The sequence below is a fragment of the Gallus gallus genome, chromosome 19 (genome assembly GCF_016699485.2).
Source record: "Gallus gallus isolate bGalGal1 chromosome 19, bGalGal1.mat.broiler.GRCg7b, whole genome shotgun sequence".
Classification (NCBI taxonomy): domain Eukaryota; kingdom Metazoa; phylum Chordata; class Aves; order Galliformes; family Phasianidae; genus Gallus; species Gallus gallus.
Genome location: NC_052550.1, coordinates 4,771,166 through 4,797,588, shown reverse-complemented (window position 1 = coordinate 4,797,588; position 26,423 = coordinate 4,771,166). Strand labels below are relative to the sequence as shown.

The following is a 26,423-nucleotide window of genomic DNA, read 5'->3' as shown; positions in this document are numbered from 1 at the left end:
CCCCTGCTCCTCCCCGAGGCAGTGTTGCAGGGTGCTCCTGCTGCCCGCTGAGTGACACAGGCACAGATTCAGCACCGCAGAGAACACGTTGTCTATTCACAAGCAAGCCCCCAGCTCTGTCCTGCATCCGGGCTTGCACAGAATGGGGTGAGACACCAGAGTCTGGACGGCATCAAGGCAAGGAGATGGGAACGGGACGGAGCCAGCGGGGAGAAACAGTCCTGGCCCCCGTGCTGCTCCTCTTCAGTTCCGCTTTGTGTCTTTGCTCTGGTTCTGAAACTTCTGGTGCACAACACGAAGGGTGGTGAAGAAGTTCCCCAGGAAGAGGACGAAGAAGGGGAGGCCGCACATGAGGACCTGCGGGAGCCACGGAGCTGTGAGGCAGCAGAGATGGACACCCCTCCCCACGCAGCCGCCCGCGAGCCGCCCTTACCTGCCACTCCTTGCACTCTGGGTGCTGCAGCATCCGGAATAGGGTGACGGCGTTGTAGAGCTGCCAGAACTGCAGGAGAAAGGAGACTGAGGGACTGCCAAAGGCTCACCCTCGTGCTGATGCTCAGCTGGCTGCTCCCTCGCGTGAGGCCAGTCTGCCTCTGCGCAGCCATGAAACCCCACACGGGCTCAGGACCAGAGTGAGCATCCCACAGATGTCCCACTGGGACTCTGCCCCACTCCAGAGCCCAGCAGGACTCCTTGGACCACTGCTTTTGGCCATCAGCCTAAACGGTTGGAATTGGACCTTTCATAGCAGCTCAAGAGCTGAAGTTCAGAAGGGCTGGAGAGGGGTCGTCAGAGTCCCTCTGCTGTATTTACACAGCACTCAAGCACTTGGCAGCACTACCAGCAGCCCCCAGGTCCTCCACATCTCACCAGCCAAGTCACAGAGGTGGGGGAAGAAGAGGCTCAGCCTCTGGCAACTGTACCACGTGCCTGCAACAGCCCAGGCTGCAGGGCACAGTGAGGAATGGTGTGGCTCAGTCCCACCCCAGGCCTCCCATCCGTCCCCAGGAGGGTTGGTGCACACTCACCTGCCCAAAGAAGAGGAAGGGAAGCAGGAAGGTGAGGCCTCTCCACATCCAGGACTGGAAGCCCTCTGCAAAGGATGAAGGTTTGCTGAGAACGTGCTCACGGGAGCCAGGATGGACCTGAGCTCCAAAGGCCAGGGCAGGGAGGTTCAGTGGCCATCCCATGCCCGGCTGAGGCCCTGCAGGGCACCACAGGGGCAGGGAGAGTGGGAGGTCTGCGGCAGGTTTCCTATCCCTGAGGTCTAGAGTGGGCATCCCTGGAGGAAGCTGCTCCCGTGGGGCTGCCCTCAGTCAGAGCTGGGCTGCAGAGGCTGCGCTGGGGGGATGCTGGTTATGTTTGTGGCATCTTTTCTGATGCCACTGCTCATAAACCACAGTAAGACCGATCTTGGAACAAAAATAACTACCACCATTGCTTCTAGCAGGAACACAGCTCCCACTTAGCCTAGCACCAGCCAGGCCCTGGTAGGGGAGCTGCTGGCAGGAGCAGAGGTGACAGCACGTCCAGCTGGACCAGGATCCTGGCTTACCCACAGTGAGGTCCATGTTGTGCCTCTCGCCCAGTGCTCGGAGCCGGTACAAGCACCCGCTCTGGTAGTAGTACTGGAGGAACTGCACGAAGCCTGCAAGGAGAGAGGGGATGAGGGCAGGAGGTACCTGCCTGCGGGCTCAGCACCAGCCCAGCTCCGAGCTGCCTTTGCACAGAGCTCTTCCTGGCCCCTGGGAGGCAGAGGGTGGGAGAAGAGCCAAGAGAAAAGCCCGTGGGCTGTGAGCATCCACAGCCAGTTCTCTGCTGCAGAGCTGGGCAGCACACCCAGATGCTGCAGGCAGGTCCTGGCCCAGCAGGCACGGCAGCACTTACTTTGGTACATGGAGAAGGAGAGGAACTGGTTCCTGAACATCTGGTACATGAGCCCATCCGGCCTGCAGAGAGAGGATTGGGGTGTGTAGGAGTGAGGAGATGCTGCCAACCCTGCCTGCCCCACAGCTGAGGTCACAGCAATGCTGCCCAGCTCCCAGCAGAACAGGGGCGCCACAGCACAGCCCCTCGGTGTCAGCATCTCATTGAACGCTATTTGTCCAGCCTGGGAAGCCAGGAAGCAGGAGGCTGGCAGGACAGGGGTCAGGAAAACACTGCACAGCCCTTGGACAAGAATTGCAACACTGGAATCGTGTTTCCCAACAGAGACCCGGGCTGTGCTGCCTGCCTCGCTGAGGTGCTGGTGGCTGCTTCGGTTTGGGGTGCCTGGGCCTGCTGAGGAACGCGTGGAGCTGATCGTTATACCATAATGCTCAAGGGGAGGAATACAGCTGTGGGTTAGGGCACGGACAGCAAAGGCCCCGCCAGCCGGGCTGGCATGGCACAGGCAGGCCAGGTGCCTACACACAGGAGCTGAGGGTGCAGACTTACCAAGTCAGCATGACACCTGAGAGGAACGTGGAGATGTGGTGATGGAAAACCCACCAGCCCTTGATTCTGGAAAGTAGACACAGGCAAAGGGGTCATGAATTGGGATCCAAATGCACCCCAGGAAAGCAGAGCCAGCCAACTGCCAGCCACCCACCCAGGGCAAGGCAAGGAGCAGAGGTGGTTATGAAAGGGACGTGCGTGGAGCAGGACCCAGCGCCTCCAGCCCAGGTGGTACCCGGGGCACCGCACCTACGGCACCACCTCCACACAGTGAGTTCATCCAGCCCTCCCGCCCCAGCAGCTGCCTCCAAACCACAGCTCATTACTGTATGGGGGCTAATTACCAAGGTTGGTTACACACCCTGAGTAGGAGGTGTCAGCTGCATCCCTGCGAAGCGCAGAGCTGTGTGATGGGTTCGCACTCTGTCAGCCCACAGGAAAGAACTGAATGCCCACACCTGAACCTGAGAGACTCACTTGGATCCATTGTTGATCAGAATGCTCTCCCGGATGGTCAGCGTGCAGTAGTACCACACCAGGAGGAAGTTAAAGGCGGAATCTGTCACCCTGGCAAACAAAGCAGGGTGAAAAGACAGCAGGGAGACACATCCCTGCAGGATGCTCATCCCTGGGAGGCCACCGTGTCCCCAGGGCAGGGGCAGAGCTAAAAGGTTTGGGCCATCAGTCCCTCTGTTGGGACCTCCTGTTCAGCTCCATCTTTTGAGCTTTAGTGTTGCTCTGGGCTCTTCAGGACCAGAGATGAATGCAGGGGATCCGGGAGGACATCTCTGCCCAGCACCCCAGGCAGACTCACCTGGAGTTTAGAAGGAACCGACAGGAGAAGGATACGATGAGCAAGATGATGGTGAGGTAGAGCTTGAACTTCTCATACTCGTCTTTATAAGCAAACCTGCAGGGATGTACAAGGACAGGCTTGGAGCACGGTGGCTGCTGGCAGGCTGCATCCTCCCCTCCCACCTGGTTGGACAAAAGGGATACCCCTTTGGGAACCTCTTGCAAGAGCTAAGGAAAATCCTTGTCCCCCAAGCACTGCTGAGAGGAGAGCAAACCATGAGGCCATGCCACATCATCCCGCAGCCACGCCAGCTGGGGAGGTGGCCCAGGGGACTCCAGGAAGCTGAGCAGAATCAGCATTGGTACATTTCATGGACAGCCCATGGAACAAGACAGCGGGGTCTGAGGCTCACTGCTCAGCACTTCTTGCTTTGAGTGTCCCAGCATGGGGGCTGTCAGCACTGGCTGCCATAGTCAGTGCTTCCCCACAGCTGGGTCTCTCCTGAAGTCCCTAACACAGGAGAAACTCAGGCACAGCTTTGGTGGTGGCTCCCATTTAACTCATTACAGCTAGCGGTTCGTCCCAGCCTGGTCACAGGAGCTGAGCAGGGACTGAGGGCTGCTTCCAGGAAAGGGAGAAACGGACAGACCTGGCAAGGAATCTGCACCAGGTGGGTCAAGCCAGCCACGTGCCTGCATGTATTGCACTCACAGGCTGCAGCTCAGCCTGGGCAGATCTATAATTCCCTGGTGATAAGGGGACCCTGAGCCTCCCCATGCACACGACGGCAGTGCTGCGGGGCCATACTTAGCCTGCTTGCTGAGCAGCGTGACGTTCACATTCCCAAGCACCAGACTCAGGTACAACCTGGGGAGAGAGCAGAGGTGTTCAGGTGGGAGCCTGCACAAAGCTGCCCGTGTTATGGGCCAGGCACAGCTATCACCTTTCCCACCACATCCCGTGCTGCTGAAAGGCACCACGTCCCCTGCCCAGCCATTTCCCACCCGGAGCTGCTCAAGGGCAGCAGGAGGACACCGTGCAGAGTCAGGGTGGCTGCTGCCCAGGCACCTGCAGGTGACAGTGGGGCTGTGCCTCGTGGCATTACAGCTGCTGGGACCCGGTGCTGCATGTCATAGGGTTCCCCACAGGAGTACCGGGCGCCTACAGACCCCAGCTGTGCTGTGTGCCCGTGGCAAAGAGACCGTCCCTGTGTGAACATGGGGCACCTCTCACCCGTTCTTCTTTGGCAGGTAGGCCTCCATCTCGAAGAAAACATTCTGTCTCTCTTTGATCAGGCTCTGGATCTCCTGGACGGAGTCTCGCTGTTCGGGACTCACGTGGGTCTTGCATCTGGGGAGGAAGCACAGGCACTGGCATCAGGATCGGCTCCGTCACAGCACGAGCACGTGCTGGCACTTGATACAGGGCCGTGCCTGGGACAAGGGCACCCCAAGGACAGCAACGGCAAACTGGAGGCGAGTTCCATCTGCGGGGCAGGCTGAGGAGCTGCCAGAGGGAAGGGAACGGGAGGGAAAGCACAGGGAGGACGGGCAGCTCGTCCCACTCCCAGGAAACACAGGCAAAGCAGTCAGCTCAGGCTTCGAAGGCACAATTTGGGAAAGCAAAGCTGAGGAAGACGTGCCAGGGTACGCCCAGATCTCAGCAGCCTTTTGCTAACATCTGAGCTGCTCTGAGCTGGGTCGGACAGCCCTGCCCTCACAGCTCTCCCCTCCCAGGATCCTGACTTACTTCTTGAGGGACAGAGACAGCTCCTTCAGCCTCTTCTTCTGCCGTGTAATGCAGCTGGAGATCCCGTCCTGCAGCTTGGTCAGCTCCTCCAGCTTCTGCTTGTACAGCCTGTGGTTATCCTGCAAACGAGAGCAGCGCGTGCTGCAGGTACATACTCCAGCAGTGCACAGAACACCCCCTGAACCACGGTCCTCTGAGCCCAGTGAGGAACTGCAGCGAGACAGAGCAGCAACAGCCTCTGTGCTGCTGCTTGGAAATATCTTTAAGTAGAAAACCAGGAGTGCAATGTATAGAAACGATGCAGCTGCTAAAAATCATCTGGAACTTCAGTGCACATCAGGGTGGGGAACGTAGCAGAGGTCAGACGACGCAGTGGGCAGCCAGGTGTGTGTGGGGAGCCCATCCCCAGCTCTGAGCTCACTGCCCACTGTAAAGGATGCACTGTGCACGGCACAGCTTTGCTCCGGGGCACTGCTCTGGGTGTGACACCATGAGAGACACACACAGCTCTGAGGTGGGGTACAGTCGGGGGCTGAACACAGAGGCGGTTTTGCTGCTGACCCTGCATGGGGCCGGAGAGCAGTGCTCCGTGCCTGCTGTCCACAGCTCAGCCTGGGGGATGCCGGTGGCCCCCCGTGCCGCCGTAACCCAACCGCACCTGGGTAACGCTAGATGCCATTCTTCTGCTATATTTAGAAGGGAAAGGAGAGACCGTGCTAACTCAATGCTCCTTCTGGTCCTGTCAGCTGAAAAACAACCTCACCTCGACCACAGGCAGCCCCAAAGCCACCAAGGAACGAAGCGCTGCTTGCAACGACCCTTGGACTAGACCTCGGTGCGCGCTCCTTTCAGCCTCCGCAGCTCTTATCGGGGACTTTATCAGCAGATGTCAAAGCCTTTCCCAAAGGAGGAAGGTGAAACCGAGACGCAGAGGAGGGAAGGAACGCGTTCCCCCTCACGTGCCCGGCAGTGAGGTGGGGACGGACCCAGATGACCCCGCGGTGACGAACACCCCGACCTCGAGCGGGACGTCCCCGCTCAGCAAACCCTGCCCTGCTCCCACAGGAGCTGCTGTCGCTCCGGGGTCGGCCACGAGCAGGTGGGGTTTGGGCCAAGCGCTCCTCGGGATCTGCTTTCGTCCTACCCCGGGGATTTCGGGATGCACGGACCGGCCCTTATGGAGCAAGAGCGCGTTTCTCAGAGCCGCCCTTGCCCCAGATCCGGGCACAGCCGTGCCGAGTCCGCAACGGCGTCCGCTTCGCCCCATCCCGCGGGGGTGGAGGGGCAGAGGGAAGCGCCGTGAGCGCAGCCGGTCAGCCGAGCTTTCCCTCGGGTGACCCTGGCCGTGCCGATGCCTGCCCACTCGCTCACGGGGATTACACGGCGCACCCCGGCCCCGTCCTGCAGGGACGGATGGAGGGCGGCCGAGCCGGCCCAGCTCATCGCGCCCCCCCCCGCGGCCAGCAGCATCCTCCCGCCCCGCTCGGGCAGCGCTCCGTGCCGACAGCCCCGCAGCTTCCCCACGCCACGCCCGTCCAACAGCCCCGCAGCCCCGCGCCCCACGGCCGGGCACCGACCCCTGAGCCGCCCCCCCTCTCCGTGCAGCCCCCCGGCCCCGGTACCTGGATGCGCTGGAAGCCGTCCTGAAGCTCCTCCCACTCCCGCAGGCACTCGGCGACCGAAGCCATGGCGGTGGCAGCGGGAGGGAAGGAAGGAGGGACGGACGGAGGAGGCGGCGAACGGCCCCGGCACTGCGCCGCCGCTTCCGGGCACGCCCCCCACGAGGCGGACCGGGGGGCGGGGAGGGGGCCGTGTTATGCTACGCCATACCATGCCGTACCATGCCATGCTATGCCATACCGTACCATGCCATGCTATGCTCTGATCTGCTATGCTATGCCGGCCCTACGCTGCTTAAGGACGGGATGGAGGGGCGGTGGGCGGCCCGGGGGTTTTCGGTGCTGCCAACCTAAACACACAGTGATAGATTTTGCTCAAGGAGAGGCCAAGGGTGTTTTGTTTTGTGCCGTCAGTGCGAGGAATTTGTAGTGCCGCAGGGCTGAGGGAGGTACGGATTTGAGTTTGGGGCTTCAAATTCGTCTGCTGGGCAAAGTGGGGTTACTGGGTGAGCAGGAGCACACCTGAAAATGGGGAAATGCTGTGTGTCTCTGGGCTGCAAGCCCACGCTCTACATCTGCCATCCAAGGCCGTGGGTCAGTGAACCTTTCCAGTAGGACAAAAGGGAATGGCCTCAGGTTGCACCAGGGGACACTCAGGTTGGATACGAGGAACAATTTCTTCTCCAAAAGAGCGGTGCTGCGGTGGCACAGCTGCCTGGATGGGGTCACCGTCCCTGGAGGTGCTCCAGAACTGTCAGGCTGTGGCACTGAGGGCAGTGGGCAGTGCTGGTGGTTGGTGGATGGTTGGGCTGATATCTGACAGGTCTTTTCCAATCTTAGTGATTCTACAAATCTTTTCAGAGAGAACCCCAACAACTTCCCTAGCCGGGGTAGTGAGCGTGCCCAGTAATGTGGTCACAAGCCCCCTGACTCACAGGAGAGGCAAGCTGTGCTCAGCGGGCCATCCCCTGCAGGCCTTGCTCTCCCCAAGCCCACACCCTCACCAGCATCCCTAACAGCTCCAAAAATGGCCTCCATTTATTAAAGCTAAAGATAAAAACAATTCCGTTATGTTAAGAGCTTTGTCAACAGAGCTGAGCTCGCTTTCTACCTGCAGATGAGGCAGTGGGGCAGACAAAGAAGCATCCTTCCCTGCTGGCGTTCTCTGTGCTCAGTAATTGGGTTCAGAGACATCAGTGATGGTGGTCCCATAGATTTGAGTCTCCCAGTCTGAAAGCTGTTTCACAAAGCCCCGGTGTGGTCTCACGTTCGTTTTGCATTTCAGAACGTAGTCCCAAGCTTTCTGAAAAGAGAAAGCAAAGAAGTGTTAGAAATAGGAGCTGAAGATGAATTTATTGTATTCACACCAAGCAGCTCTGCTTGGGAACAAAGCAGCCCAGTGTTTGCTGCCTGGGATGGACTTTGGCAGACAAGCCTCTGGCTGCCAAACTAAGGGCAGATGGGATCCAGATGTGAACTTGCGAGAAGCCTTTCATCTTTTCATCCTGCTTCCTTGAGCATGAGGGCAGCTCAGGCTTCTCTTGTTAGCTGGCACGTATCTTGCATTGTTTTACACCAATGGAGACATGCAGTCCTGGATTTTCTCCCCCAAAAAGCTAATTCTTTCATGGGTGATAAGCAGAGCAGCAGTGTATCAGCTATTTACACGTAAGGGACAAAGGTTATCATGTTTCTGAACTACTGCACCTCGATGTGGCAGAGCAGCTATTAAACTCCAGTTATCCCACCGTGTTAATTACAGCCATCTTAATGATCTGCTAGTTCCATGCAGTCAGCTAGGGATTCCGCTACATGCAGGGCAACTCCACCAGCATTACACTGCTTTACTCTTGCTATATCCCTGGGTTTTCCCAGTAGTGCTCATCTTCCTCCTTCTGAAAGTTCCCCCCAGCAATCGGAGGATTGCTTAAGCATAATGAGACCAAAGGTTACAGGATAGGGTTCCATGGATTTGTTTTCCTAATCTAAGCAATTCTGCAGGCTCTGATCTTGCAGTATTCACTCCTCTGTGCCCGTGTTCTGCATGTCTGTGCTCCACAGATATCTCAATCACTAACAGAATAAGGGGGCACACACCCCAAATCTGTGTTTCTTGTGCACTATCTCTGCCTTGGGACGTTTTTGGACACGTCAGCCTAGACTGGGTGAAGGATCACACAGCAATCTGTTGTACTGCTTTTGCCTGCAAGAAACAAACCAGTCTGCCAGGGCAATCCTGCAGGAAAGCTTGGCCCAGGCGAGCTGCAGGACACCACTGCACTTGGCAAAGCTGAGAGAAACTGCAAGGATCAGCCTTTGACTTTCGCACTGCTGTTGCAAATGCCTCTGGTAACTCAGTGTGCAGGAGAAAACAGCAAGTTATCAGTGTTATCAATGAGCTGGAGCAATCACACCCAGCATTACTGGCAAAGACCAAGCAGTGTCTGCTGTCCGGCTGGCACAGCCTGAAATTACCCTTTGGCACACACTGATGGTAAGAGATTTCCTCTTATGTTGCAAATGTTTGCACAAAATCAATTAAATGATTAGATACAGGCCCAGCTTCAGTGAGGTGTGAGTCAGTCCTTTCCAGCTCCCAAAGGAGGTCACACTTTCCAAACAAGGACAAGATTTCAAAGGAGAAACCTTTTGGTTTTCATAGGGAAGAAGCCTGGTCTGTGCTAAGCAGGCACTGTGAGCCACTGCCTATGGCAGCACTGTACCCACGTGTTGTACACAAAGGGAAAAATGGCATAGCTTTTGGGAAGAGGGCACCGGTCTTTCCACGCCTCAGGGTCACTTTCAGCCTTCCTTTGTTATTTTTCTTCTGTTATTCAGAGCTCTGGAACAAGATGTACCGTTCTTTTAACCTGTACATCTCTCACGGGCTAGTATTTCCCCGTTCCAGATTTCTTTACAGTAATGTCTGTGGGAGGGGATTGCTTCTGGGGAAATAAAATGGTTTCAGACAAAGTCAGTGCTGATGAGCACAGTGCTAAATCAGATCTCTGCAAACACTGGGTATGAATCGCCCTGTAACCCCGTGGTATTAGGAGATGGGATTAACTTCAATAGCTTCCAGATATTCTTTTTCTCAGAGTAGAAGAGCTAAGATCTGTAATCACTGCCTTATTTCCATAGCCCTGTGGGCTGGATTTCCCTATTAAGCAGAGAAATACAAGAACATCACAGGTGCCAGGGAAAGGACTCACAAATCCAAAATCACACCTATGCTACCTCCTTAATGATACCAGGAAGATCCAACTGATGTAATAGAATCTCTTACATTATCAGGTGGGTAGTCTGCATGAATACACGGATAAATTCTTTCTCATTACCACAGTAATGAGGCTTCAGGAGCAAAAATAAACTGCAGATCCAGCCAGTATCTGTGGGAAGGACGACAGTGATGTACCTTCAGGGAAAACTGGAAGGAATGCATAAGATAGGCCATGATTACTGTGCTGCTCCGGCTTATTCCCAGGCTAGAGAACACCAGCACTGCTCCGAGATCCAGCTGGGTGTCTGCATAAAGAAACACCAACCACAAATTAGTGATCTGGGAAATCAGATTTCCAATTGTACAGTCAAGCTCTAATTCAGTGAAAACTGGCAGCCTGCTAGCCTGAGAGACAGGAACCGTCATTAACCCTGATAGGAACAGATGTGCACTGCCAGCTCTTGTTTCTGTTAGCACCTGCCTTCCTTGAAACCCCACTGAGTTAAAAAGGAGCTTTGAGGACCAGAACCAAATGACAATAACCAGCCAGTGCTCATAACAGATCAGTGTCAACTTCATGTCAGATAACTGCGACAAAAAGTGGCCTGCCATCACCAATCAGCTCTGGTCAGCATCACATCAGCAACTCAAACTCTTTCAGATAGGTTTAAAGATGACAAAATTTCTGTTGAATGCAAACCTAATTGTTCTGCACTCAAGCTGGAGGAATCAGCTCTCAAACTGACAGGGACTCAGACTGCAAATCCCTTACCCCTTGCTCTCAGGGAGGTCATGGAGAGGTGGGGATCAGCCTCTTCTCCCACGTAACAGCAATAGGACAAGAGGGAATGGCCTCAAGTTGCAGCAGAAGAGGTTTAGGTTGGATATTAGGAAGAATTTCCTCTCAGAAAGAGTGCTCAGGCACTGGAATGAGCTGCTCAGGGATGGGGGGGAGTCACTGCCCTGGAGGTGTTTAAGGGTAGATGTATTTAGGAACGTGGTCAGTGGGCAGTAGTGGTGGTAGGTGAATGGTTGGACTGGATGATCCTAGAGGTCTTTTCCAACCTCAGCAATTTTATGGCTCAGAACTGGGAATCAGCATGTGCACACCAGACAGGGCACTGTTTTTATGATGATGTGGATGATTTGCAGTGAAAATTACTAAGGTCAGCAAAGTCTTTTTTCTACAAAAGCAAAGCCCACTTGGCTGAGGATGCTGTTACTCACTGCTCACCACATCAACTCTGCCACCTATGCATAAACAGCTCTATAATTTATTAATAACTCTTTTAATGCTTTCCTTCCCTCTCCAGAATAGATAGCGTGATGTGTTTTTGGAATATCAGCAAGTGCACTGTAGAATCTGTATGGCAAAGCTGCTTCTACTATTGTCAAGAGGTTGTTTTTTTTTTTTTCAAGCACTAAAACAGTTTTCTATCATGAGGTAAGGCCCATGAGCAGAAATGGCCACAGTCCAACAGACTCCAGGTATGAGAACACCCACACCCCTCTGAGGGTTTGTGGAGAGCTTTAGTGTTCACCCATAACCGTTCCAGTTAAAGTAATCTACTCTAGACTTATCAAACAGACAGTATGCACTTTCATAATATCCACAGCTAATAAACTCTAAGAGTCTATTTTGGAAGCTTCCACTATTGATGTAAGAAGACTTCTGAAATACTGCTGCAAAAAGAAAACTTGAAGCATAATGAAGGGTACGTAAGTGGAGATCAACATTCAGGTTTCAACGTCATGCGAGTCATGAAATTCAGTTTAGGACTACAGAATTATATCCGCAGCTATCACCTCCTTGTTTCTTTGTGTCCAACTGTTACTTCTTATTTTGTATTTGAGTTATAATGTCTGTAGGAACAGGCTGATCTGCTCCTGGGTCTGTATGACCTAGCAGAGCAGTGCTTTAGTCTGTGGCAGATGCTATCTCATAAGCGTGATAGAAGATAAAGATGTTGTTGAACACCATCATAGGATAAGGCTGCAGAAACTGTATCTGCTCTGATCTTGCAGGTGCCGGGCTGGTACATTTTTTCTTGCCCCCTCTGATATAATGACATGAAGGTAGGTTTATGCTATCCAAGCTGAAATTTCCCTAGGCTTTATGGTGAATCTGCACTGTCAATCCCACCAGTCCCAAGGATTCAGAGCATTTTGAAGTATGTTCTCCCGTGTGTGTCACACTCCTGTTCAGATAAAACTCTGGTGGCTAAAGATTTGGGCTGGTCAGAATCAGAGGGTTGTATTTAAAAACAGAGGAATGGGGGGAATCCTATGCAGTCCTGGTAGACATCCTACAGCAAAGCCTTCTCACACCTACAGCAAAGCTCTCTACTGTCACAGAGTGACTATTCTTTAAAATGAGTAGGAACATCAGCATCAGGTGCCCTCTAAAATCTTGTCTCTGTCCGTCAGTCTGGTTCCTGAGGCAGCTCTGCTATCCATTAGGGTGTGGACTAGTTTGGGAGTACACCAATCTTCAAAGATTATGACCCTCCTGTTTGAGCTTCCTATTGGAGTGAAATGCAGTCACTCCACTTTAATATCCTAGAGTGACTGAGAGCTCATGAATTCCAGATCAGAAACAACTCACCAATGAAATGACAAATGGTAGAAAAGGAAGAAAAAAGATCTGCTTCAAGCGAATCTGGAACAGATATATGGAGGTATTTGCCTTCTTCTGTCAACCTGTAAAAAGAGTATGTAGCATTACATGGACCAGCAACCATGGGAAAAGCAACTATGTTTGTTGGAGGCAAGCTGACAATTGCAGGTAGAGATCACAGAACTATGTGTGAAATAGCACTCAAATCTGCTGTGAGAAAAACAGTTTTCCTTCGAAGTTTACAGACATTCACTCCTCTGCTACCTCATTTTTTTTTCACAGGCACAGACATTGGGAAGAATATACCCTGAACAACTTACAGCGTTGCAGGCTGTTCAGAAATGTTGACTTGTGCTTTGATCTTCAAATCTTTCTGAATTTGTTGGTCGCAGGCCTGCCTGAAATTGCCCATGTATAACTTTCCAGGCAGTATTTCTACAGGGTATGGCTTGAAGTTGTCGAGTTCCTGCAAGGAGAGAAGCTGGGGGCTCAGTTTAGAGTATATTTGCTCCTTTCAACTTGGTGAGCTCTTAAAACAGAAGTCATGTGCAAAAATGAATGCACATTTAGTCAACAGCCCATGATGCATTCAAGTGTAATGATTCGTTCAATCACCTGGATTTTCTTAAGTGTTGAAGTATTTGCTAGATTTACTGAGAATAATTAACAAAAATGTTTTCATTGTGGCATTACTTGAAACAAATCCTAACTAAACAGGCAGAAGAATACATTTCTTGCAATGTCTCAATTAACAGCAGCCTAACAGATTCATTTGAAGTTTTCCCTGGTTGCTGTTCACACAGCTAAATGAAGTCATCCGTCACCTGCAGAGCTGCAGGTGCAATGTAGTGGCACAGCACAAGTCTGTAGCTATTTCTGCTTTGTGCAGCATAAGGGCTGACAATAAAAATACACAAGTAGCTGACGGTGCCTCTACATCCATAATTGATACTCAGTAATGCTACACCAGAACCAAACAGCTCAATAATTTGAAGCAACAGAGAAAAACAGAGTGCTTGCTTTGTGATCCTTCCAGACAAAAGGCTTTACAGACATGAAACACAATGTTTGATAGATGTTGTACCTCTGTCTGAAAACACTGACTGGGTAACAGCTCAGATAGCTGCATATAAAAGAGAGTAAACTGGAACCTGCCCTCTTTGTCATCATGTGCTACTGTTTGTTTAGTTATCCGGACTCTCCAGTAGGCCAGCTTTGGTGTTATCAGAGAAAGCTTCCTCAGTTGTTTCATGAGCTGTACTTTCATGCAATAGAAGACTAAAAAAAGGCACAGTGTGACTGCAAAAGAACCTGTAGCGACACGTGGGGCAAGCACGGTAAGTCAAGTGACACTTAATTCCTTTGTCTGAATTACTCTGATATCAGGTTTACAGCACCATCCAGCTTGAATTCATTAACCATCATCAGTTGAACATGAAGGCTCATGTCTTCTATTTGCAAATTAGTCTCACCTGAGGCATCCACAATATCTTCTGAGTCCTCAGAAAGTGATAGCAAGCTGAGAAACGTTTGTATCCTCCCCTCAGGACAAGCACCGGATGGCGGGTGAACTGCTGTAAGCTTCTGGCGTGTCGGGCAGCAGTTCCTTCCTCAGCATCTAGTGAAAGCAAAAAGCTATTTGCTGGGACAGGTTTGGTGTGTCTCCAACAGCACTGCAGGCTAAGCCTGGCCCAGTGAAACCCACAGTAAGCTCCTTTTCATTTCATCTTATGGGCTGTTGAATGCCTTGTTAAAAGCTGGACTTATTTAATTGTTGCTTAAGGGCAGTAACAAGGAATGCTGCTGTTCACCTCTAGTCCTGATCTTTTATTCCTCTCCTGGTTTCTTTTGTAGGACCAGATAATGCTTTTGTTTTCTCTCCACTATTCTTTGGGAAATGTTTGCAATAACTTCCCATATTAGGGAAGTATTTAAGTATAAATCTAATTTTAGTTTTATGGATTCCCTCTTTCTTTAGTCTGCTTTAGCCACAGCTGAACAAAGGAGGAATCTTGAACAACTTCTTCACAAGTGTTTCAAACGCTCCCATCAGTAAAGCAAATTGGTTGCTCCCCCTTCCTCTAAGTGAGATCCAAGTTGCCTGTAACTATGCCCACTTTAGAAACAGATCAGCAAAACAGAAACTTGCTTTTGTTTCTTCACACCTTCCCTTGTGGAATGCCTTACTAGAGGATGTGTTACAATTAAACATTTCCACATGGGTCAAGGAAGGTCAAGGGGACCTGAAGGGGACAGGAAGGCTGAACAACTACATGAAAAAGTTTCCAGCTCTTGGCATTTTGCAGTGAACTTCATCACATCAGCACCCCTGTTAAAGCTAGGTCCTCTTAAGTAGGATAAAGGTGCTTTGTAACCCTCAAAGAAGGAAGTACTCACTCTGTGAATATGAGGAACTTGACTCAGAGTGTTCAGTTTCTGAAGAACCATTGCTTCCTGAAAGGCAATCATTGGACAAGCCCAATATTAGTGAGATGTAGAAGACAAAAAATAGATTTATTCCTTACATGCAACAAAGAACTTCAAAGGGATCACACATAGGAAATCAGGCCTGCCAGAAATCTTTGAAATAAAATCTTGTTTTATGTTTAAGAACACATGCAGCACAGTTAAGTAACAAAGGCATAGCACAGATGTTCATTTTTTTCCAAATAAAACTGGGTAAATTTGCACTTTGTCCAGTAAGCTCACAGAAATAAATGAGGAGGGGGAAGAACATCCATCCTGCTGTGAGGTCTTGACTGACATGAGCCATGTGTACCTTTCTCTTTTTCCTCTTCCTCATAGTCAAAGAAGTCCAAAGAGCTGGTCTCAGAGTCATACACCACGCAGTATCTGACATATGCCAGTTCCTCTGAATCTGGCACCAGATACTCCCCTGTAGGGCTCTGAAAAAAATCACAGAAGAATTCCATCAGGAGTTCAATCAACATCACACTTTTCTTGTGGCATCGACACAATGAATGGATTTGGGGCTACAACTGCACTTTATTCTGAAAGACCCAGGTAGAATTCAGAAATCATACAAACTACTCTAGATTGCTTCATCAGCTGCAGCAGTAGAGATGCCTACGCTGCCCTTTATGAGACAAGCCAACACTATGTCAGCTCTTGTGCAATATTTTTCCTGCTATACAACTTCAGCATGCCAATTCTTTGGGCTACTGAGGCCACCTTTTTCTGTCTTTGTGACAGAACACATCCCCCCAGTGGCAGGAACACGGCTGGAACAGGCTGGGGAGAGGTGAGGACAACTCCCTTGGTTTCTAAACCAGTTCTGTGTTACTGCTTAATTGCTAAATCCAGAGATGGTTTACACAAAGCGTAGTCCCACCTCACCTGTTCAATCCTGCATGCTGTAATAATGTGGCTTTCATTGTACTCACGAAGAGTGCGGGCATCTGAAAAAAAAACACCACCACCATCACTCAAACAAGACAAAGCAATTGGCTTATCTGATATTTACATGGTAGAATCCTGTTCTTAATTTGTTCAGTGGGAATTCAAGCACCAACATAACAAGAGAAAAAGATTCTGTTTCTTTGCAAGTTAGACTTTCCAAATGGATATAACAAAACCCCAACACTGATGTGAGTCTGAACATGTGTAGCACCAGGGGATGCCCACAGCCACAGTGCTGCCATGCTCACAGACCTGGGGAGGCTGCAAGGGGAACTGCGGGGACCTCCACTCTGCTCCCCAACTGCCTGAGTGCCAGCCTAAACACATTGCAACACATGGCGCCATCTGGGGGTGCTGGCACCGTGAAGGACACAAATGCTTACTGACATCCAAGGGCTGCCTGTCAGCACTGCCACCTCTGGGAAGGGGCAGCCCATCCCTGGAGCAGTTCACAGAGAGGGAGATGCAATTTAAGCCAGAATTTCCACAGGCAGAAAGCTTATTGCTTCTCGCTGTGGCGATAAATGCCACACGCTGCTGCTTTCTGCTCTGTGTGAAGGATGAAAGAGCAACAAGCAGTACTGCTCCATGGAAAAGAGAGGTAGAAATACCCCAGCAGCAAGGCCTCATGGCTGGATGGCCGGTGAGAAGTCCCTCCACCCACACTCACAGGCCCCATTCCTGAGGAAAGCAGCCCTGCTCCTGCCAGCCGCCCCGCTGTGCTCCATGGGCTCACCCAGCAGGCTGAGGTAGTGGGGCTCGGACAGCCTGGAGAAGCGGCGGTGCTGGTTGAGGATGTTGTAGAGCTCGGTGGGCTCGCAGAGCAGTACCCCCGCCATGCCTCGCACCAGGCCCCGACCTCTTCGCCCTTGTTGCTATAGCAACGCAAGCCCGGCCCGCGCAAACCGCCTTGTTGCTATAGAGCGACACCGCTCTGCAAATCTCGCGAGACTCCTTCGGCAGCGCCGCGGGGGAAAAGGAAGGCGGTGCGGGAGGAATTCACGCGAGACCTGATCTCGCGAGATCTGTAGCCGGCCGGCGCATGCGCGGCGCAGTGGAGGTCGTTGGAGTCACAGCCGCCGCCATGCTGTCCCGCCTCGCCCGTCCCGCCGCTGTCCTGTGCCGCGGCCTGGCCACCAGCGCCCAGGTACGAGCTTCGGGGGTGAGAGGGGATCTGAGGCGTTGGGTGCCTGCTGGGAGCCGGCTTCCTGGAAGGGAGGGTCGACCTAGGGGCGAGGGGGCCACCCGTGGGGTGCTCCCGGCCTCGGGGCGCTGAGGTGAAGCTGAGGAGGGGTGTGTGGGCGGGGGGCTGTGCAGCGGGGTAGGCCCGGTGGCTGCCTGCATCTCCGTGAAGCATGGCTCTGCCTTTGGAGCGCCCCAGGAATTAGTAACGGTCATTCGTGGCGTGCCGGCATCGTGGGTCCTAGAAGTGCTCGGACAGCGCTGTCAGAAGTGTGGTTTGATTTTTGGGGTGAGCTTGTGTGGAGACAGGGCTTGGACTCCGTGATGCCTGCGGTCCTTTCACGTTTGGGATGTGCTCTGATGCATTGTGTGTGGGTACCAGGAGGTACTGCTCTGTGCTGGGTAGGGAGGGATAGACCTCTGCCTTTTAAGTGAAGCAGTTTCCCTATGGTGTGTGCAGGATGGCTACCAGAGCTCTAAAGACAGGCTTTGTGAGAGAAGATTGTGTAATTTAATAGGAATTATATTCAATAGTAATGAGGTTTTGATCTTATGCTATCATTTCAGTCATAAATACAGAGTGCAACAATGACTAATGCTAGACTTTGCTTTCCTTTGAAAAGTTTCATGCTAAATTGTATTTCTTGCAGTAGCAAGGGTGCCGAGCTGAGTGCAAATTGATCTAGCTTGTGGGTGGATTATTTATTATGCTGTGAATTATTATTAAGCTAATAATTAAGCTGTTCCTGCAGCGAACTTGGAGCAATTATAGCTTTATCTGGTAGGACAGTGATACAGAATGTCATTAGCGTGTTCCATCTCTGCAGTAGCCTCTGGTCCTCCATCAGTTTGGCAGAACATTACAATTTACAATTTTTCTGATCTTTTAAAGTAGCTTTCCTTACATTGTAGGCACAGGGGGTTCATCCAAAGAAATAGCTTTCTTCCAGAGAGCACGTGTGGGTACAGTTAGATCACAGGGGCAGCAAAGCAGGGTTGGTTTTGCTTGCTTGTCAGCTGCATTTAATCAGAGCTGTAAGTTTGTAATTTAATGTTCTCAGGGCTCAATTTTGAAGCAGTTGCAGGTACTATTTTATTTCAAGCACAGGTATTTTCTTCACGTATATACAATGGCTGTTACATTTACTGTAGCCCATTAAATGTATTGATTGTTTTCCAAATGGGAAGGCTTTTTTTGTTGTTTTTTTTTTTTAATAATAGCTTTGAAAACTGGAGAAACTGCAAGAAACATTTTGCCCTGAATGAGATGGATGTCCACAGGAACAGGTATTAGACAAAAGTCTGCAGCTGAAGAGGGATGATCCTTTCAGTGCTCTGCCTAATTCTGCTGTCTGTGCGAGCTTCAGATCACAAAGAACATTTTCATCCTTCTTGTCCAACCAGTAGATCTGAAGGATCTTTGGGAAGCTGTTGTGGTGATAGCTTTCTGTGGGCTTAGGCAAGCAAATTTGCGTAGTGCTTGGTAAAGAAATTGAGAAACAGAACAAAAAGTAAAGAAAGCATGGTGAAATCCCCAAGGTCGCTTCTGCATTAACTAGCTAAGCAACTCATCAGCATGTTTCCTTATTTTTCCCTCAGAACAATGCCAAGGTGGCAGTGCTGGGAGCATCAGGAGGGATTGGGCAGCCTCTCTCCCTTCTCCTGAAGAACAGCCCGCTGGTGAGCAGGCTCACCCTTTACGATATTGCGCACACTCCTGGTGTTGCAGCTGACCTCAGTCACATCGAGACAAGAGCGAATGTTAAAGGTATGGTGAGTGGCTGTGGGTGGTCTTTGTGCATGCTGAACTTGTCTGAAGGGATCCCCTCAGGTCTGTGTGACCCTTGGTGGTGCCTGTCACTGTGCTTTGTGTGTAAGGGGGTCATCACATCATCCTGAAGCCTAGTGTTGACTGAAGCAGCTTTTCTCTCAAGTGGTGCATGATTAATTAAGGCTTGGTTGGTTAGATTGATATGTATGGAGATGAGAAATAGTCTGCGGTTGCACAGTTGGAAGAGAATTCATAACAGCTGATAGGAAACAGTCAATAAAGTCATATGAGGAAAAAAGCCTGAGTATTGAATTCAAAATTTGACTATAAATAGACTTTACACTCTTGGAGTGCCTACATGCATTGTATGTGCTTGTTTTCTTCAGAGGTAGCAATCAGGTTTTGATGAAATCAAAGATACTTCATCTGCTGATGTTCATTTTATTTGAAGATCACTAAAAGGTTACGCTTTACTTCCACGTGCCTATCTGCAGTTCTTTTGGGGGCACTGAGTCAGCTAGGATCTTAGATTATGTACACGTAATGGGAGTAACTGGCTGCTTGCAAAGCATACAAATGTGTGCTTCTTACCCCACTTATTTTGTGGGCTTTGAAAGCCAAAGTATCCAATCAGATCCATCCATAATCTTATTGCTTTGCTTTTGAGCATAAGTCTGAATTGAAAGCCAAATTCAAAATAGGAATTAGGTGTCTTTAGGCATAATCTTGTTCTTCAGATTGTCAATTATTTAAAAACTGTCAAAAATGTAACACCTCAATACCTTCCATTTCAGGTTTCCTGGGACCCGAGCAGCTGCCAGAATGTTTGAAGGGCTGTGATGTTGTAGTGATTCCTGCAGGAGTCCCTAGGAAACCAGGTATGTTCTCTGTGTTAAAAAGCCAGGGTTTTGCTGAAGTGCAGCTCTGCAGACCTGCAGTGCATTCCAGGAGGCTGTGGTGCTGCTTTATGCAAACTTTCTGCTTGCCTTGGGACATAAGTGGTCTGTTAATGACACTGACCTAGAGCTTGTTGTGGTGTCAGGTACCTCAGTCAGCCTCTGTCTTAAATTCTTGCTAATAAGATGGGGAGAAACACTGATTTCTGGGGTTCATGTGTAAGGGTGAGTTGCAAAGACTTTTCCCTGCAATTAACCCCTAGTCTCCCCTAATATTTCTTGCCCAGAGCAATACCATGTTCAAAAACTGCTTCACTGTTTCTTTTCTTAGCAGAATAGAATAGCCTATTTGTTCTGCATTAATTGTATAATGTCTCTGAGCATCTCTGAATGAATGCCTTTCTAGTATCTCTGATCTGTTCTGTTTCCACTGTTTTTTTTAGTATGCTGTTGGGAATGTAACAGAAGTCTAGGCTTTAATTCATTTCTCCTCCTAATTCTGTGTTTTCCATGGTGGCAGCTCTGCAGCTAGCAATATTTTGCACAGATAATTAACATTCCAGCTGTAGTTGTGGAGGTGACTTCAGAGAGGGATGAATAGACTATAGGTAACTGAAAATATTGTACTGGATATGTTTTAGGTATGACCCGTGATGACCTGTTCAACACCAATGCTAGCATTGTTGCTACTTTAACAACTGCCTGTGCAAAGCACTGCCCAGAAGCCATGATCTGTATTATTTCCAACCCGGTAAGCATTTTCTGGAGACCTTCAAAACATAGAAAAGAAAATACAATCTGAGAATACTGGAATAATCTGCAAGTTCTTGCTAGTTTTGACCAGTATCTTTAAGTCCTATGGAGTATTTGCAGGAAAACGAGAAGAAAAACTAAAAGCCTGGCTCTGTCAACAGATTGTTCTTGAGATATAACAAAGTCAAATTAAATTTGTGTGTAAAAGTGATTGATATCTCAGCTTCTGTGTGACTGGTTATAATACATACTGCTATAGTAACTGAAAGAACTAGTTACTGTCTCAGTGGTTGTTTAAAATAAAACACTTGTTCCAGCCTGCCTGCAGATTGTTCTTACTGTTAGGAATTGAAATGGCTGATTACAGGCTGATTAAAGTTGGAAATGTGATGTTTCTTTACTCTCCTGTTCATTTCATGCATTGGTTTTGTTATGTTCCTGTTTTCAATGAACACTTGTGTGTTTTTGCCTACAGGTAAATTCAACCATACCCATAACTTCAGAAGTTTTCAAGAAGCATGGTGTGTATAATCCCAATAGAATCTTTGGTGTAACAACACTGGACATCGTCAGAGCGAATACTTTTGTGGCTGAGCTAAAGGTAGGCTGTAATGATGGATGCTGGGGAAAGGATACTGTGTGCTTCTGTCATCAGTTCTACCAAAAATGTTTCTAAACATCACAGTATAGAGGTAGAGTAGCTCAGATTTATGTGCTGAAAGCAATGATTCCCTGCAGAGGAGCCTGGGGATAGGGTTTCTTACAAAACCTACTTCAAGAGACTTTGACCTTTCCTTTTGTAAATCTCCCTGTGAGTGAGCTGTGTGTTTGCCCTAATTCTCTTGGCACTTTCAGCCCTGCTGGTGCAACCGGAGGAGAGTTTGCAGTATGTCTTTGCAAGTAATACTGTCTGTGCTGCATGTTGTAGGATATTCTCTGTGTGGTGTCAAACAGTGTGACGGTTTCACTGCTCTTAATGGCCCTGGTGGAGTTTGTACCTTTGCTGCTATTTATCTGAACTTGCATTGATATTATTCTGTGACTGTCTAAAGTTATCAGAATGAATAACCTGGAGTTTGACTGTATTGATTGGCACTGTCCTTGTAGTGTAGCTGCCTCTGAAGTTTCTGGGTGTCAGGATACTGAGAGCAGAAAAAAATGTGGTTTTTAAATGTTTTCTTATCTGTATGTCTCAGGAACTGGAAAGTTTCATGTTTCCTTCTAGGGTTTAGATCCAGCTCGAGTAAGTGTTCCAGTTATTGGTGGCCATGCAGGGAAAACCATCATCCCTCTGATCTCCCAGGTAAGTCATATTAACTGCTGTGTGTGGCATTACCTCTGTGTGGTGTTTGTCCTCACTATGTTAGAGTTCATGTCAAGTGCCTTTGTGGTGGCATGGAACATGCTGAGATACAGCAGGGACAGTCCTTCCTGTTCCTGTGGCTCATCTTATTCTGAGATGAGATGCAAGATACTCAAAGGTAAAGAGCTACATCTGAACTCTTCTGAGTGGCTTGACTGGCACCAGTCTTTTTTCCCCTACAATAGCTCTGGAATAAGAACTGAGGTGTAGCATGTTTACAGATGTCTTAGCAGTGTTTTGTGATGGCTGTTGCGTGGAGTAAATGCTTTTCTTCAGCAGGAAAATGAAAGCACTTTTGACATAATGGACTAGAATCACTTTTTCAACATCCAGTATTGATATAAGTAGGCAGAGCTCAAGTTGTGTGGAGAGGCCTGCTTCAGAAATGATTGGTAGAGAGAGGCTCCCTTCATGCACCTAATCCAAAATGAATTACAGTTCTGAAGCAGGCTGCAGCTGAAGGAGGCAGGTAGGACATGGCTAAGGAGCTGTCAGTGGAGAAAGGACAAAAAGCTTTGCTGTAAGTGAGGAATAAAGTACCCTTCACAGAAGGACAGTCTTAGGGAATAAGAGCAAGGGCTTTAGTTCAGCTGAATGCTGAGAGGGTGCTCAGGCAGTCAATCAGGACAGCAACAGCTGTGCTAAACAGACTTGTATAGCTGTATTTGAAGGTTCACTAACTTCCTAAATACTGCTTGCAGACTGGATCCTCCGTAAGGCTCTTTGACTTCCATAATGCCACGGTGACCCAAATATTTATCATGTGGCTTTTTGAAATTCCTTAGTGCTGGTACATGCTTGGAGGGCATCTGTTTATGCAAAGGACTACATGGTAGCAAGTAACCAAGCCTTGGCTTTGCTGTCAAGCTGCAGTTTGTCCTTGAGTAAACTAGGCATGACTAGCTTACCGTTACAGTTCATGCAACAGCCAGGAGCCGTAGTGAATGTCTGCAGCTGCTGGCCAGTCTGTCACACAATCTGTGAGCTGTGGTAGCTGATTTTCCTGCTCGAGAACTGCTTGTAACAACTGTAATGGTGCAAAAAGTATCACCTACGTGGCCTTATGAATCTGGAGGGGTCCTGGTATTTGATAGCAGCTTTTTTTTTTTTCCAATCTAGTGCACACCGAAAGTGGACTTCCCTCAGGATCAACTGGAAAAGCTTACAGGGAGAATTCAAGAAGCTGGCACTGAAGTTGTCAAAGCCAAAGCAGGAGCAGGTTGGTTCTTGGCTACAGCTTCCAAGTAATTCTTCTTGTCCAGCTGAATGGATGCAGTTTTCTTCAGCTTAATCTTATCTGCAACTGTGATGCAGAGTTGGGAATGGCTGATTACAGTTCTGACTATCTCAACTGTGGTACTAGAAATAGCTCAGTATGTAGGTAAGTATAAAATTCGATGGATCCCTGAACAAGTGTGGTATTTAAAAGTCATCTTCTCTCTCTAATTAAGCTGTTTCTTATAAAATCTGCTCAGCTGCATAGCACGTAGCTCTTGCTTTATCAGACTGGCTGTGAGCTTGAAGCCAAGCACTGCAGCTCTGCAAGCTCAGCGGTGTGGAAGCTTTTGATGCTAAAACAAGTACTGAATTTAAATGTGACCTGTTCTAAAAGTGATTTAACTCTTACAGGATCTGCCACCTTGTCTATGGCTTATGCTGGCGCTCGGTTTGTGTTCTCTCTGGTGGATGCCATGAATGGAAAGGAAGGAGTTATTGAATGTTCCTTTGTTCGCTCGGAAGAGACGGAGAGCCCATACTTCTCTACACCTCTGCTACTGGGAGTATGTGCTTTAAATGATGGGGCTTAAAAACAGAAGTTACTGAACTAGTCTTTAGATTTACTGGCTTTTACTTGGTGATTTCAATGCAGTCTAGTGCCAAGTGTCTCTATAGATAACAGCCAAACATACATGTAAGAGTTCTCGAATATTTGGATATTTTATTTAAGCATATACTTCCTGTTTGAATGGTTTGCTGCTGTTTTTATCTGCCCTTAGACTGCAGCTTACTGAGTAACCAGAGATTCAGTTATTTTTAGCCCAAGTTTGTGCCCATTTATGAAGAGCTTTTGTGTAGTTAACCAGAGTCAGCAGCCTGGTCTCCTCAGTTTGCTCTGCTACAAACAAATTGCTCAGAAATTGTGGTGCGTGCAGAACCATGGCGTGGATTAGGATTAATGGATTGATTTCAGGACCTCTACTGAGCTCTGAAGGAACAGTTATTCTTACCAGAATGATAACCAAGGATGCTGCAGCCCTGATGTGGCTGCTGGGATGCAGAGAGATGGCAGAAGTCCTAGGGTGGGTCCCCACCTCGGCTGGACATTAAATAATCAAGGCTGTTAAAATGTTCTGTAGATCATTCACTGAATAGTTAATCCTTAAATCCTCTTTCCCTCAGAAAAATGGAATTGAGAAGAACCTAGGCATTGGCAAGATCACCCCCTTTGAAGAGAAGATGGTTGCTGAGGCCATGGCTGAGCTGAAGGCTTCTATTAAGAAAGGAGAGGATTTTGCGAAGAACTTCAAGTAAAGAGTTGATGATGGAGAGGAATTCCACCTTCCTTAATTTATTAAGGCATCATGTCACTTTACGACTTCTGACTCAAAGCTCATGCTTTGATTGAAGTCTGTCTGTATTAGCTTAATGATTGTTGTCAAAGCAAAGCCTGATCATCAATAAAATGGCCTCGTTTTTTCAGTGTACCGGATGGAATTATCTTAATGTGTTTGTCTTTTGAAGGTAGAGGCTGCAGGTCTCTGAAAGGTTATCGGTGATAATAACTTCTTAAAATGGGTAAGCCAATTGCTAGGTTTTGTTAATGAGTGATCCCAGTGAAGAGTGTCATTTCCTTTGCAGAAGGGAAGGTGGTAGTGCAGACTGGCCACGATAGGCACTCAGGGCTAAGGAAACATAAAATTACATTTAGTGTTGGAAACAGTCATGTATTTCCTCCCCAGATCATGAGATCTTACTGGATGGCACTCTGCTGTCTGGGCAGAGATGATAAATAAGAGAAGGTGGTCCAGCTTACAAACCTTGCTTGCACCCATCCTCAGACTGCTTTACACCTCCCTGTGTACTTTCACTGCTTTATGAAAGTCGCCTTTTGAATTAAGGTTGGCATTTCAGTCCTCTGAAGCAAGCTTTTGTCTGAAGAGCTAAGTGGGGAAATGAAGCAACACCAGCACTGTGCTGTAACAGGAACTGTCTTCGAGCATCTGATCTGCAGCTTGGTAGGGACATTCTGTACATGGCCTTCTCTATCCTGGTGCCTGCTTACATGCAGCTCCTCTGCTGCTTTAGTTTATCACAACAGTTGGGAAAACAGGGGTGATCAAATAAGATGAAGACAGGCTGCAGAGGCCTGCAAAAGGGATATGCAAATAGCTGAGTTTTCAGGAGGTTGGCACGTTACCTCCGTTACCTTGTGGTGCTGGGATCTCTTATGTAATTTGACCTTTAAAGGGTTAGTAAAAGCACAGTGATTTAAATGTCAGTCCTGCTGTAAGAAAATAATTAAAATGCTGAGAGTGACTTTTCTCTAGTTAGAACTAAAGCCTTGATTTAGCATCTACATAGATTTCTTTTACATTCATCCTCCTGTGGATATAAAAATAAATGTCTGCAAGAAAACGGTGATGACAAGCTCTGTTGCCGAGTTCTTTGAAGGTAAGCTTTAATGAAGGAAGCTATTAATTCAATCTTCCTCTGTGCTCTGGGGGCTGCTTACCCTATTGCTTTGAATTGCTCTAATCCACGTAGGTTGAATTCCAAGCTGAACAGGCTCTGTTTTGATGAGCTGAAGGAAGCGCCCGAAGCCCAGCACCTCTGGATGAGTTGGGAGTGCGAAGGTAGGCAAAGGCAGTCGGTGCTGTTTGGTTACTGGCTTTGTTTCCTCCTGCTTTCCGTAGTCCAATTCTTCTGTCACTTCTGGAATGAAGTGCTTGGCTCTGTCCCTGCTCTGTGGAACGTGTAGGCAGAGCGAGGACAGCAAATGCACTCCTCGTCCCTCCTACCTGCACAAATGTGATGTATGAAGTCCTGGTGTCTTTGCATAAATAGTAATGAACTGGAAGCGTCGGCACTCATTACTCAGCAGGCTTGGAACAAAGTAGTTATTAGGTGGTATTAATAGAATTAAAGATCACGATGGGGGGCAGGGGAGGATGCAGAGGAGTGACGGAGCTGCGTGTTGTGTTCAAAGTGAGAAATGGGAAGTGGTGGTGGGTTCAGTGGAAGAGCTGTGGTTACTGCAGTGAGATACCTGCAGGAGGACATTGGCTGGAGGAGAATTAACCTGTGTAGGTGCCCAGCCTGCTGACCTCTGGCCCGACACTGAGTGGGTAGCACAGTGGCCGAGGTGCAGGGAGGTGCACATTGAGAGGAATGACTAAAGCAGTTGTTGGGTCACCCAGAGAATAAAACAGGTAGGAAAGCTGGTGCTGAAGTGCATCGCTTTGCTATTTCCTTGCCTTGGTCCTGGGGGGCTTTGGGTTGAAAGACCCCCAGGAGGAGACTGCAGGCTGGCAGCCCTCAGCCACGTTTACTGCTGGGAAGGCTGTTAACCCTTCCTTGCATCAGGGTGGGTTGTCTGCACA

The 26,423-nt window shown here is 49.1% G+C and overlaps 2 protein-coding genes across 5 annotated transcripts; one reads left to right on the top strand and one right to left on the bottom strand.

The window, feature by feature from the left end:
• Positions 1–67: 67 nt before the first annotated feature.
• Positions 68–16,793, bottom strand: TMEM120A (transmembrane protein 120A). 4 transcript variants are annotated; one of them, XM_415767.8, is made up of 12 exons: positions 6,604–6,742; positions 4,982–5,100; positions 4,466–4,582; positions 4,040–4,099; positions 3,251–3,346; positions 2,914–3,003; positions 2,437–2,502; positions 1,888–1,949; positions 1,556–1,648; positions 1,029–1,093; positions 434–502; positions 68–357 (listed from the first exon to the last, which is right to left on the bottom strand). In XM_415767.8, the coding sequence occupies exons 1-12, from the start codon at positions 6,667–6,669 to the stop codon at positions 244–246; spliced, it is 1,017 nt and encodes a 338-aa protein (XP_415767.2). In that variant the 5' UTR covers positions 6,670–6,742; the 3' UTR covers positions 68–243. The 4 variants fall into 4 exon arrangements, 1 of the variants encoding a protein (XP_415767.2); XR_005840992.2 differs by lacking the exons at positions 68–357; positions 434–502; positions 1,029–1,093; ... (6 more) ...; positions 4,466–4,582; positions 6,604–6,742 and adding exons at positions 7,712–7,903; positions 10,016–10,125; positions 12,426–12,520; ... (4 more) ...; positions 15,795–15,856; positions 16,528–16,793; XR_005840994.2 differs by lacking the exons at positions 68–357; positions 434–502; positions 1,029–1,093; ... (6 more) ...; positions 4,466–4,582; positions 6,604–6,742 and adding exons at positions 7,712–7,903; positions 10,016–10,125; positions 12,426–12,520; ... (4 more) ...; positions 15,795–15,856; positions 16,594–16,793.
• A 112-nt stretch (positions 16,794–16,905) lies between these two features.
• On the top strand, positions 16,906–24,527 carry MDH2 (malate dehydrogenase 2). The gene is made up of 9 exons (XM_415765.8): positions 16,906–17,004; positions 18,639–18,807; positions 19,605–19,688; positions 20,348–20,457; positions 20,935–21,060; positions 21,685–21,762; positions 22,942–23,041; positions 23,452–23,603; positions 24,223–24,527. The coding sequence occupies exons 1-9, from the start codon at positions 16,942–16,944 to the stop codon at positions 24,352–24,354; spliced, it is 1,014 nt and encodes a 337-aa protein (XP_415765.4). The 5' UTR covers positions 16,906–16,941; the 3' UTR covers positions 24,355–24,527.
• The last annotated feature ends 1,896 nt before the right edge of the window (positions 24,528–26,423 follow it).

Bases quoted from the DNA above. Each gene is read 5' to 3' on its own strand.
- MDH2 (XM_415765.8), top strand. From the start codon at position 16,942: ATGCTGTCCCGCCTCGCCCGTCCCGCCGCTGTCCTGTGCCGCGGCCTG. The intron at 21,763-22,941 runs GTAAGTCATATT...TTTCCAATCTAG, and splicing joins TCATCCCTCTGATCTCCCAG to TGCACACCGAAAGTGGACTT. The intron at 23,042-23,451 runs GTTGGTTCTTGG...TAACTCTTACAG, and splicing joins CAAAGCCAAAGCAGGAGCAG to GATCTGCCACCTTGTCTATG.
- TMEM120A (XM_415767.8), bottom strand. From the start codon at position 6,669: ATGGCTTCGGTCGCCGAGTGCCTGCGGGAGTGGGAGGAGCTTCAGGAC. The intron at 4,100-4,465 runs GTGAGAGGTGCC...CTCTCTCCCCAG, and splicing joins TACCTGCCAAAGAAGAACGG to GTTGTACCTGAGTCTGGTGC. The intron at 358-433 runs GTAAGGGCGGCT...TGGCTCCCGCAG, and splicing joins CAGAGTGCAAGGAGTGGCAG to GTCCTCATGTGCGGCCTCCC.